The sequence below is a fragment of the Montipora capricornis genome, chromosome 9, assembly GCF_036669925.1.
Source record: "Montipora capricornis isolate CH-2021 chromosome 9, ASM3666992v2, whole genome shotgun sequence".
Taxonomy (NCBI): Eukaryota; Metazoa; Cnidaria; class Anthozoa; order Scleractinia; family Acroporidae; genus Montipora; species Montipora capricornis.
The window spans coordinates 24,041,163-24,053,662 of record NC_090891.1 but is presented as its reverse complement, the minus strand read 5'-3'; the positions used below and the strand labels follow the sequence as shown (position 1 = coordinate 24,053,662).

The following is a 12,500-nucleotide window of genomic DNA, read 5'->3' as shown; positions in this document are numbered from 1 at the left end:
TTTGGCTCGCTTGTTACTCAGCGTGCGTGGTATATACTAAAACAATTATTCACCTCAGTGTCGGTGAAAGTGGTGGATATTTACCTCCACTGCAATGAATTGTTAATTACACGATGCACACACCTGAGTCCGAGGCATTGCTTTTGGGTTCATAGTGTAATGCTTGACTGTTTGTCCCACTTTACCCAGGGCCAACCGCAGCAGTCTCCAAATGGTACTCTTTCCTGAGCCCGAGGGACCGATGACCACCACACCCATCCGTTGACGAAGCTGTTCGTACAATTCAAGGGCCTTTTTGACCTGGTATAAAATACAAGGAAGTTGAAGGCAAGTGAACATTAAAGGAGTCTTTCAATTGATCTAATGCCTACGCGGGAAATTTGAAGTTTAAACGTTCGATCGACAAAATAGCCCTTAAAAACTACTGAGAAACGACATCTTTTTTTGATAACCCAATTTAAACAATGGAAAGAACCGAGAATTTACCAAAAATGTGTTTGCTTGAAAACGAAATGAGCGCATCACAGCATCAAAGACTTATTCTGAAATTTGAAAACCGAACCATGCGTGATCATGATTCAAAAACTAACCACAAGAAATGGAGCTACGAAATAACGCGAACAAATAAGACGAACCAACAGAAAGGAGTTTAGATCTCTAACCAAAAAGGCGTGTAAATGGTTGTCCAAATGTCACGTTCCACAATGTGAGTGGCTTCGCGACAAAGAAAGACTTGGTAACCTCTCTCTTTTGCAACCACCGTGGATAAAAGGGAAAAAAACGGGGGGAGGGGGGAAAGGGGAGTAGAAAATATGCGGCTACGTCAGGTGTGCGGCGTGAGGCAATACTCTTCGGGAAATCCACGAAATCGACAAAGTAGCTGGCTTTTTTTATTATCGCGGTCCTATGAAAAACGAATTACTGGGAAGAAGATAGACACGTCTTAAGAAAGGTGACGCACCTGGGTCTCCATAACCATGAGGTTGCATTCCTGTGCAGCAGCTCGCAAAGCGTCCGCCAACTCGGCGTACTCGACTCCTTTGAAGTCCACGCCAGGAAAAATATCACGGACAAGTGCGTCGAACCGCTTTGAATCTGCAAATGTCAGCTTGGACAAGGTGTTCACGCGCAGAGCTTGGACCACAAGACGGGCTTCCGCCTTTGCATTCACTACATTAACGGAATTGCAAATCATAACATCTTGATAAATGTCCAATAAACTCAGCTGCATAATGATTTTCATGGTTCTTTGCGTACGCGTCACAATGTGTCAAAAGGTGTCTCCTTAAGCCTAAGAACTTCATGTATTACTTTTTTGTTAGGCCTCCGGTTAACGTCGTGGTTAAAGGGTCACTTTGCAACGCCTACATAAAGTAATGCGAATCTCATTTTGTCGCTGTATTCGACAACCTCTCCAGAGAAATTCTTGGTTTTCACATGACGTCACGACCGCCATGTTGGTGCCCCTAAACAAAGAAAAGGCGGCCATGTTGGTGCCCCGACCAAATCCTCCGGGAATTGAACTCTATTATTATGCAAACGCTTCCTTTTGTTTTCGTTGAAAAACATGGCTGTTGATCACGTGAGTGAAAACCAACAATAGGCAGACAATTTAGCAAGTCACACAAAGAATCACTCTCCTTTGTCTAGTAATAGTCCACCGTGAGCCGTGCGAACATGCATGAATTCATATTTCGTGCTCAATACGATAAAGGCTTCCTTCCGAAAATCAAAACTTCACTCACTTTGGGCAGAATGAAAATAATTTTGCAACGAAGTCGGTTTTTCGTTGAACAAATACTTGGATTTAACTAAGGTCAAGGCAGTGAAAGCACCCTTTACTGATTACCACTTGGACTCAAAAGTGTCAAGCCCCCCCACCCCCTCCCCTCTCCCTTGCACAGAGCTAGGCTGAAGGATCTGCGAATACTTGTTAACTGCCTGAAGGTTTATGTGTGATTCACACCCTTTTTCGTTTTCACATATGAATCTACCTTGTCCGTTGTTTTGTTTATGTGACTGCAAGAGGTTTCCACAACCTCTCAGCACCGTCTTCAGAGCACGCAGACCCCAGTCGTAATGTTGCTGCTGTGACAGTAGCTCCCTATTCAAAGACAAGGTAATCACAAATTTGTTAAAGGGAACATCCACTTCAACAAAAGGGCGAAAATTAAAACAAAACGAAATAATGTTCATCATTAAATTTGTTGGACATTTGTACCCAAAGTAAATGAAATTCAGAATCGCTAGTTTCGTTTTCAACTTTCTGGGACGACGCCAAAACATACGTCTTTTTTTAAAACGTTTCCAAACAGATTTGGTTTTAATGAAGGAAATGGTACATGACATGAACCATATACTGAACTGCGCATCATTTCGTTCATTGATTCATTCCTCACGGGACAATTAGAACCCACAAATGACCAGCTCCCAATGTCATTGGCTTCATAGTTTAGTTGGTTAGAGCGTCGCACCGGTATCGCGAGGTCACGGGTTCAAACCCTGTTGTAGTCCTGAATTTTTCAGGCTTCTCTACGCAATTGCTAAAATTGCGTCCATAACTGCGAGGATCATAGCATTGCTAGATTTGGTTTTAAACGTTATTTCCTCTGGTTTTAAGTTTTTAGTAGGAGTGGAAGTTCCCTCCAGGCAGACCATAACATTGTATCTTTACTTGGAATCAAGCTTGTAATTTTAAATAGCGATGTTCTCTGTTTGCAAACAGGTACGTGAATTTTATTTGGATCTTAAAAATTGGATAACCTCTGAACAAAAGAAGTCATTGTTTTAACACCCAATAAACCTCTGGTTGGGGTGTAAATGACAATGAGCAACTTAACTATGAAAATTGCTACACCCTCGGCTATCTACAAGCAAACCCAAATTAGTCACCTATTACATCACAGGTCTCGATTTTCTTAAGCAAAATGTGGCAAACCCTGGGAACATGAAGCTGTCGTGGTTTATTTTTTTTCTTGGCTTACTAAACTAAGTTCAATTTTGCTTTTCTTTGCTTTGTCAAATATTCGCTTTCAAAATCTAAAACAAAGGAAATATCTAAATTAAAATAGTTGAAACATTTTTTAACAAATATCAAATTGAACCATAACAACGGTATCCTAAACAAGGCTACACGAGACCAGTCATCGTCATCGACATCATCATGGACACGACCAGAGGTTAATTCTCAACTCATGATTAAGACATCGCTTAAAATAAGGTGACATTGTCCAACTTCTACGCGTATGTTTAGGTCAGATAAATCCTGGTGACACATCAGACACTATACCACTCTTCCCTTTTTTCAAAAGGTCCATGGACCACATCGACACATCACGATTAGCATCTTACTTTGACAAATTGAAGATTGCAACCAGCTTTCTTCCCAAGCTCTTCGCTTCTTTGAATCCTTCAGAAAACATGATCACCTCAGCAATGAGTTCATTATCAGGCCGGGACATGGCAACCGGACGGAAAAGTTGCTTGAGATTATCAGGGAGCTTTTGACGCCCCCCGTAGCCCTTACCAGCGGGGTTCAAGGTGATGAAGATACCCGAGTTAGGATCTAAATCCACCTTTAAAGAAGACAGCAGAATATTAGTTCTAAGAGGCTCTCCAGTTCATCGTAAGCCAGATAAAGGCTGAGAGTTAGTATTGCATTTATTGACGTAGCAATATTTGCGCAAGAATGGGTAAGAAAAGCCAGGATTGTACAGGAAAAAGATACACGCCCTGTATGTTAAATGTATCACCCAACTTTACTTCTGAAGGAGACGAATGGTGACCCATACTCTAACCCCATATAGATAATATTTAGTCTTGAAGAGAAACTTCAGCGTTATCTTTCAAAAAAGCGTGCGTATCTTATGAAGCCACTCAGAAGCAGCAAAATAACCAAATTAGCTGATTGACCGACAGGCTGACGTTGTTGGGAAATTCCATGCAACAACGTTGACACCAGGAAGCAATCTTTTTCTTGTCGTTCTGCTGTGTTTTTGCGATGTCTGAAAGACTTTCATTGGAAAGACCGGTATGATTTCATGTACACAGAAATATCTCGAAAGAGCATTCGAGACACACTGAATAAATGTTGTGTGAAGATTTAGTACACTTTCACTAATGCTACAGCAAACAGTACAACGCAAGTTGTGCAGAAGACGCGACATGTCCCACGTAGGATAATTGCTTACATGCGCGTCAATTTGGATAAGCGTCGCGAAGTGATCCTTGCTATTCTCCTAAACTTCATCACTCTAGAAATACAGGCAACTAATGCTACAAAGTGTCCCCTTTTCTGTGCTCCTCAACTACAGATATTCTAACCTAATAATGCTAAGCCATAACACTATAACCTTATTACTGGAAACAGGGAGCAAATGCTTAGACTTCAAGAAACATTTCGCGTTGGATTTCAATTTGGGGGTTGATCTATTTAAGGGCATTTGTGGGCATAAATGGAAGGCGGCGAGGTAAGAAACCAGAGAATGCGCGAAGGAAGCCGGGAACACTCTAGAAAGGTAATGTGAAAGCAATGTAAGCTGGATTTCATAAGGTTTTATGACAGGTACTATTGTTTTAAGAATAATTCACGAGTGCCTTCTCTTTGGTTTGGGTAGTAAGCCCATTATATTGTTCGTTACAAGAGCTACTACATGATCCCTTGAGTATTTCACCGCCTGCGAGGGGTAAAGTTCACCGTCACATGCCTGTCTTCCAAGCAGCTCAGTTGAGGGTAGTTTGCTTTTGAGTGCAGCCTGTATTGTCTGAATTTGCATGGATACTGCTGATAAGACAGCTTCCTCTAAACGGTTAAATTCATCAAAGCAGCCCCAGGCTCCACACTTCACCAATCCAATGAAGATACGACCCATCGACTTCACATCAATGCCCTAAACATGTGTCAGAATAGATTAATACCCGCCATGGCGATTTTTCCTCACATGCTCTAAACGGAAAGAGTGAATGCAATGGCCCCCTCCCTTCCCTTTCTAAAACGGTTAGATAACATCTCACGACCATTTTCTCGAAGATATTCGCTGAGAAATACTCAAAGATTGGCCCCAATCAATTGCCACTTATCGACGGAGTTTCCTTTATTTTGACCGGGTTAACCCCGACCCACTCCTCACGCCCTAAAAAAGAAGAAAAACAAAGTTTGGTTTGTCAACTCGTGCGCATGCGCTGCTTCTTTTGTGTTTTCAGGTGAAATAGTTTGTATTAGTGAGTGAATGGTTACAAAATATTCTGCCATTGGATAACGATACCATTTGATTTTCCTTTATACCGCCTTTGCTAACCCCTTCTGATTTGCTTTGAGATGTGATTGGTTTATTTCAACCTGTGAAAAGGTCATCCCTTTGGTTCAGGTCACAAGAAACTCAATAAAAAACAATTCTAAACCGAAAAGATGGTTACTTTAACTCCGCCATTTACCCTTGATAAGTCAAAATTGAGTGTTTGCCTAATATTCTTCTAGAGAGCTATGTTTCTGAAACTTATAACAATTTATTGCATACCTCATCGCAGTTAAACACCAGGACCTGTCTTCCAAACAAGCCACCTAGCGCCTTGACTGATTCCGTCTTTCCTGTGCCCGCAGGGCCGTATGGGTTTCCTCCAAGTCCCATGTGCATTCCCTGGGTCAAAGTCAGGTAACACTTGTCCGTGAGCGGGGTGTGTACGAGTTTGGCTGCATTGCCTTGATATTCATACGTGTAGTGGAATTCCGCGTCACACATTCTTATCAAGCAAATTTCTATGAAAGGAAGAAATTGCAATCATCTCACAAAGAGCAGCGTAAAACCACCACATGCCTGCTGTGGATAGATGAGTTATTTCATCGCCAGAGAGGAGCCCCGAATTATGATGACCCAAGGTAAAAGGGAAAGAAAAGGGTGACTTGGGAGATATCCGTCGATTATATACCAGCAATCTGTAAGGGTTTTAAAGGGGTTATGCCACGTCATTTTCGGGTGATTCGGGGAAATCTTTAGTTAATCATGAGTTTAAAACTCGAAAATGTTACATCACAAACAAGATGATACTGAGCAAAAACGACCTTTATCCAGGAGATTTGCCATAAACTTGAAACTGATTACCCAAATTCAATCCGTTTCAATCTTGTCCATTTGTGTCCATCAATGCTTCTCTTTCTTTTGCTGTATTTCTTTTATGTTTTTCAACAGTTTTAAGTGGTTACTGTGATGTCTCATTGTACTTCATGGGCATTTTGGGTGTCCTGACATTACATCATTTTGCCTGACATAACCCCTTCAAGGGTTTAGAGTTTTATCTGTGATTCGATTTTCAAAGCTAATAGGAATTTGTTTATCCACGTGTACAACGTTAATTAATTTGGAATTGACAAGCTCCCAGTTCGCGAAAAGCGATGGCACCGTTGGTAGAGGAGTGTCCACTTAAATTGCACTACCATGGGTTCAAGTTCACCCTGCGAGCAGAGCCTCTCAAAAACTCACCAGATGGCGAGCAAGAGAGTCCCTGAAGAAATCGTGCCAAGGCTTTAAGTCGACGTAGCCCAAGTTTCTGGGCTAGTCACTCCGGTCAAACTGGTTCTGGCAGCGCGCGCATCATATTTTTCACGAGGCGAAGGTCAAAATCGAGCCTTCAGTCCGAAAATCAATAGGGACGTTGGAGTACGAGTACGAGTTCTCAGTTCTGAGCGCGCGCATTTCAAAAATGCCCAGTACAGAAAACTCGTACTCCAATCTGAAGGTCGCTATTAGGCTATCCCCCCCCCCATTTTTTTTCGTTTACCGTCGAATGCGTTTCCTGATATTGGGTCGGTCGGTTGGATTGAAAAAAAAAAAACAAAAACACCTAAAAAAATGATAAGCATTCTCGGAATCGGAGGCCTGGTACCCTAGCATCAGCTGTGGAGGCAGGAAAACAACAAGACGTGAATCCAAAATCAATATGGCGGAAAAGTTGGTGGATGTTGTTGCAAAATTATGACTGCGTGGGAAAAAGGATCAACCACCGAAACTCCTATGCAACATAAAAATGGCTTAAAAACGTCGTTACCTAATTTTTTTCTTGTTTGGAAAATGCCAGAAATTTGGGTCGGTCGGACGGACGACGCTAAACGGAGAAAAAAAGGGGATGGTCTTATGGCATCCAGGAGTGCAATAGAGACTTGGCCTGGGGTTTGAAACTATCTCCAAGCAACGGCTTGCGCAGATTTTACACGATTCTGCAGAGTTCTTTCTTTCTCGTCGAGTTAAGAAAAGCTCTGCCAACAGGGTGGTTCCATTCCTGATCATGTCTGGATTCTCCCGACCTTTTCACTTTGTCTCTATACTGCTCAGTATGATCATTCTTACTTCCAAAAGAACCGATACTCACGTTTCTGCATGTAAAATCTAAGTTGCTTCTGCCACATCCACTCATCAACAGACTTTACTCCGTGTTCAATTAACTTTTGCACCACATCAATGGAATGAATCGTATCCAGGATCAAGGCCTTCAGTTTCAGTTCGAGAACACGAGACTCCGAATCAGGGGAATCCCCTCCGCCAATCTCTGTATTCGTATAAGATTCAAGCTGCGATTCCATCTCAATCTGAAATTCTTGAAGACTGTTGCTCTTTATGGCAGCCTCACAGCGTTCCGTGAACTGGATTTGTTCAGCAAGGCAGAGAATCTAAAGAAAAAAGTGCCCCACATTCAACAAACGGTTAACAAACACTTCATACGATTGCACAACACTTCAAAAGTCCCCAAACGACACGAGAAGGTCATGTCGTCGGATTCCCGTCTTGTTCTGATGCTCTGGCAGGCGAGTTTCTGCATGGCGACGTCCTTGTTTATAGTTTACCTTTTTACAATAACATACGAATTTGCTTACAGAACATGACAGATGTCGTGCGATAAAGTGACTTCAAAAGTTAGAAAAATCCGTCAATCTTATATCTTCAGTTTTACGTTTTGTGGCCTCTATCATAATCAGTGAATATTACCCATCAAACACTGAAAAATTATCTCGTGGCAACAGAGCTAATAAGTTCATATCTTATTTGTCAAATTTCAAATTTCTTAAGCAACGTTACTCAGAGATTGTCAGGTAAAGTCTTGCTCAAATTTCAGAGATAAATTATGCAATGCACTTGCAGTATCCATTGCTGATTTCTTGACTGATCGATTGGATTAATATGCGCCAATGCTTAAGAAGCATTCTTGTGAACATTAAAGTGCCTATCACGTCAACAGAATTTTCCACTTTATTTATTCTCTGAAATCGGCCCAAATAAATTGTGTTGTTCTTAAAAGCTTTTCATTGAAAATCCACTTTTTCTATTCGCTTTGAAAGACGGGAAAAGTGGTCATACTTTGATCTATAACCAAGTAATGAAAGGAAAATGGATTCCATACCAGGTTGACGTTACAAATTACTTTCCATCGCTATTTTCAAGGAGCTATCACAATGCAAAGCAGTCTTTGACGTCAGTGGAGTGAATTTCTATCCCAAATGGTTTGCTTCGATTTGCTCGAGAATGTCGTGCGGTAAAAAGCTTGGGGATTGAGACGACGAAAGTGCTCCTCTCACAAAAGTCTGGTTGTGTCAGTGTACTGGCTACACCATATTATTAAAGAAAGGCAGTGGAAATAAGCTCGTCTAAACAATGTCTGGATGTAAACGTCTTCGATATTATTTCTTGGGGGAAAAATGGTCCAAAAAAGGGGGGGGGGGACTGACCTGTGAGGGAAACTTGGAAGGGTCAACGCCTCCCCCTGCTGCTCCCCTCTTACTGGCGCTGAGGCAATCGACCAGTAACTGCTTTAGGGTGTCTTTCATTTCATTAGCGAGATCGCCAAGCCACACCTGACAATGAAAAACGACAAAGGTGAGGAAGAAATTGCACTAAAGCATTAAGACGTGGCAAAAATGATTGGCTAGAAACTTTTTATAAGAATTGATTGGTTAACTTAAATTGGATTGCGACCAATCGAAAGGCAGCCTAATTCTTCAAGCCAATCAGCGACCTTGGACATTGTAAATTATAACATCTTGGTTAACCTCATCTGACGAATTGTTCACTCTTGGTGAACGTGAAAACAAAGTCTGAGTTGTCGTGAGAAAAGACATGAGATTAAAAAATGTCAGTGAAAAAGAATTGAACGAACCAACAGTCAAAGATTGAGACATTACAATGGACTTGGTATAACATTCTTCATACCTCCACCTCCGGAGTAATGGTGACCGGCCTTTTAAGAGGTACCACTTCTCCATCGAGAGATTTCATAGCCACAATGGTCTTGCATCCCTCATCAAAAGCGACATTGTGAATTCCAGCAAAAAGCTTCTTTAAGTGAGACTGAATGACCAGTGGATTGGTGGCTTGGCCAAGAATCTCCAGCAAATCGTCATCGCCGATGAAGTAAAACCTTGGAAACAGTGCTCGTTTTTCCTGTTAAATTCAAGGTCAACCAAAGGGATAAGCACGATTGGAGAATTTTTCAACGAATACGGTTAGTGACTTGGCCAATCAAAAGAGTGGAAGACTATTAAATGAGCCAATCATGACTTAATAATACATGTCGCCTGCGAAAAGCGTGGGAAAACACAAGTGGGAAAGTCGGAAAAACAAACTTTACAAGCCGAAGATGTCACACTTTAACGAACGAAAGTTGAAAGGAAAACTATATTTTGTTCTTGATATCTATTGATACCTCTAAGAACTCATTAAGAGATTTCTGGCATCTCTGCAGCTGATCCAGGAGAGTTACTAAGGTGTTACGTATTCCTGACTGACCGACTAACGACAGCACTCTGTTATCGTTAGCAACATCTTGCATGATGGCCCTGTACAGAACAAACAGAGATAAATCAAAGATGCATACATTGGAATAGACCCTTCAATTCAAATAGGTTAAAATTAAAAACTAATACCAGAAATAGAAAGAGCACATTTACTTCAGTAACCCTGCAAAGTTTCGGCATATCAGGTGTAATATCAGCGGAGAAAATGTAAGTCGAGAGACCAAAAATTTACAGACGTTTGTATGATTGGGGGTATGGCATATTCCCCACGTCATACAAACGACTGTAATTTTGTCAAATGTCAAGTTACATTTTCTCAGCTGATATAATACCTAATACGCTGAAAACTTGCAGGGGTAGTAATATAAAGGTGCTTTTTCTATTTCTGGTATCAGTTTTTCATTCAGTTCAATTTTAACTCATTCCGCCATTTTGGAGAAGGGTCTATTGGGCAACGGTACCACCATGAATGGCTATTCGCTGAGTACATATGGACCCAGAATTTGGAAATGTTTAATTTGGAGGGCCGCTGAACGACACCTGGAGTCACACTGAATGGCGGCTTTCAGCAATGAGCCATCCTATTACCTTTTCCTCATAAATAAGATTGTGAGGAACAAGACAACTATTTCAAATGGAGCTCCCTAGTCCAATAGGTACTAGTTAATTTGACATTACGCATAAATATCAATGTGCAACCAGGTTATCGTGGTAGTATTATAAAACAGGTCGCAGATGAACATGACGGATAAGGAATTCGGGAGTTGAAGGATCGGAATTTTCACAACTCTTCTTAAATTTTTGTAACAGTTCAAAACAAACCTAAAATCGTCATCGACTCTCTTGAATCTTCCCTGTTCCCGGGGAAGGGCACCTCGGCCAAAGATGGGCTCCAGATAAACCCACTTTCTCTGGATTTGATTCAGGTTGTGTAAGTATTCATCCAGATCTGCCAAACGAGTCTCCCACAATGAAGCCTTGTCCTCAAAGCCTTTGTAATAAGGAGAGTCCTTGAGAGATTGGAGAAGGCATTGGTTGTCACCCACCTAGAAAAAACAAAGGAGATATCATTGATCCTGTAAGTTCTGGTGATACCTTCCGCTGGTGGAGAGGGATCTTTCAGGTGAGATTTGTTTAGAGAATAGGCATGTTATGACGACATAAGCCATCTCAAGCAGTGACAACATCAACAAAAATAAGAAGTGAACCACGGCTCGAAATTAACGAAAAAATCCAGTCGCAATTTCGCATATTTTAGTCGCAAAATCGTCGCGCTGCATTGTGGTGTCAACGGTTTAGCAAAACAATATGAGCCCGCAATACTTGCGTGTAAAGTAACCTCTGAAAATTGCGAATGATCGAAGGAATGGAGTTGTGCACGTAACATCGCAGCTAAATTACGCTTTCTTCAGATTGAAAGAAAATTCTCGGCGAGAAACAAAATAATTATGTCACTTCCTTATTTATTTTAGCAAAAGTAGCAGCAGAGTGGCAACTGCTAACCCTTTTGTTTCGAAAGAGCGAAGGTGAATACTAAAGTGTGCGAAGTTTCATCGGAAATCTATGACAAGTTCTATTTCTGGCGAACCACCTTAAGGGTTTGTCAGGATTATCAGCTGCAACTTAATGACCGCTGTTAACAAGTTGGTTTGTTTGGTGGTTGTTACATCACTTTTCATTCATTCCTTATTGTGACATCAGATGAAAAAGCCGGATCAACTTGGCGGCACTTGTTTCCTGCTTGAGTAATAAATTGAGTAAGGATTTTTTAGTTTGCTGTGTGTGTCTACAATTGTCTAAGATAAGAACCTTCGAGCAGGTTACGTTACTCAAAAATAGCGTTCAATAATGCAAATGCACTTGTGATAGTTACACAAACAAGTAAAAGAAGGCCTTTTTTGGCCGACAATATATTTTTTGATAAGTAGCTTTGACTAGTGCACTGCTTTCGTCAACACGTCTTTCTATGTAATTTTTTCCATTAATGTTCTCTTAAGAGAACATATTTGAAACTAGACGCTGCCCCTTTTTCTGTTTTTATAAAATAGACGTCTCAGCCCTTTCTCTGTAATTCTGCTCGGTGCTCGGTCACGTCTATGTCGATGCACATGCAAGCCACAACTAAAGTAAACAAACTTTTGCATATTAGATATGTCTTTCTCCTTTGAATCAAGTCTTTATTATCATTGACAGTCACAGATACCGTATTAATTCGATTAAGTGCCCAGGGTGCTTATTTAATTTTTAGACGTTCAGGGTGGGCGCTTATTCGAGGCTGGGTGCTTATTAAATTTGTCACTGTCATCTTCAGGGTAGTTCTCAATAAAGTACATGCTTAATGAAGAATTAGTCTTTTGACTTGTATCTCTTGTAATAGTTGCGTCCATTTCAAATACATTGGAGTGCATTTGAGTTTCATTCAATTAGCGCAACGACCAGTTTGAAAGTTGACGCTTGACATATTTTAGTGTGGGTCCACCGCGAAAAGTGTGTGCCTTTCAATGTGTTTTGAGCCCCCCAAGAAGAAAGCAATTAAGCCAATGCAACATCGATCTTCAGTAACACAGCAGAGTGCTCTCGTTGATGTTGTGCTTTGCACTTTAGACTATGTGGTTTGCTTTAACCAATGTAAACAGTGCCATGTGCCTTCTATTGTGCATTGCCCAATCAAACCACCGCCACATGCTTTTTATTGGGCATTTTGGTTCAATTACATGAAATA

The 12,500-nt window shown here is 41.1% G+C and overlaps 1 protein-coding gene across 1 annotated transcript in view; it reads right to left on the bottom strand.

Moving 5' to 3' along the window:
• LOC138017085 (cytoplasmic dynein 2 heavy chain 1-like) overlaps positions 1-12,500 on the bottom strand; it is a 108,866-nt gene that overhangs the window by 52,801 nt on the left and 43,565 nt on the right. The window contains exons 19-29 of the mRNA XM_068864283.1: positions 10,601-10,824; positions 9,688-9,820; positions 9,195-9,425; positions 8,714-8,839; positions 7,363-7,660; positions 5,517-5,755; positions 4,707-4,889; positions 3,352-3,575; positions 1,995-2,104; positions 962-1,170; positions 124-300 (exon numbers count right to left, since the gene is read on the bottom strand). Coding sequence (XP_068720384.1) covers positions 124-300; positions 962-1,170; positions 1,995-2,104; positions 3,352-3,575; positions 4,707-4,889; positions 5,517-5,755; positions 7,363-7,660; positions 8,714-8,839; positions 9,195-9,425; positions 9,688-9,820; positions 10,601-10,824 — 2,154 coding nt within the window. The remainder of the gene's footprint in view (positions 1-123; positions 301-961; positions 1,171-1,994; positions 2,105-3,351; positions 3,576-4,706; positions 4,890-5,516; positions 5,756-7,362; positions 7,661-8,713; positions 8,840-9,194; positions 9,426-9,687; positions 9,821-10,600; positions 10,825-12,500) is intronic.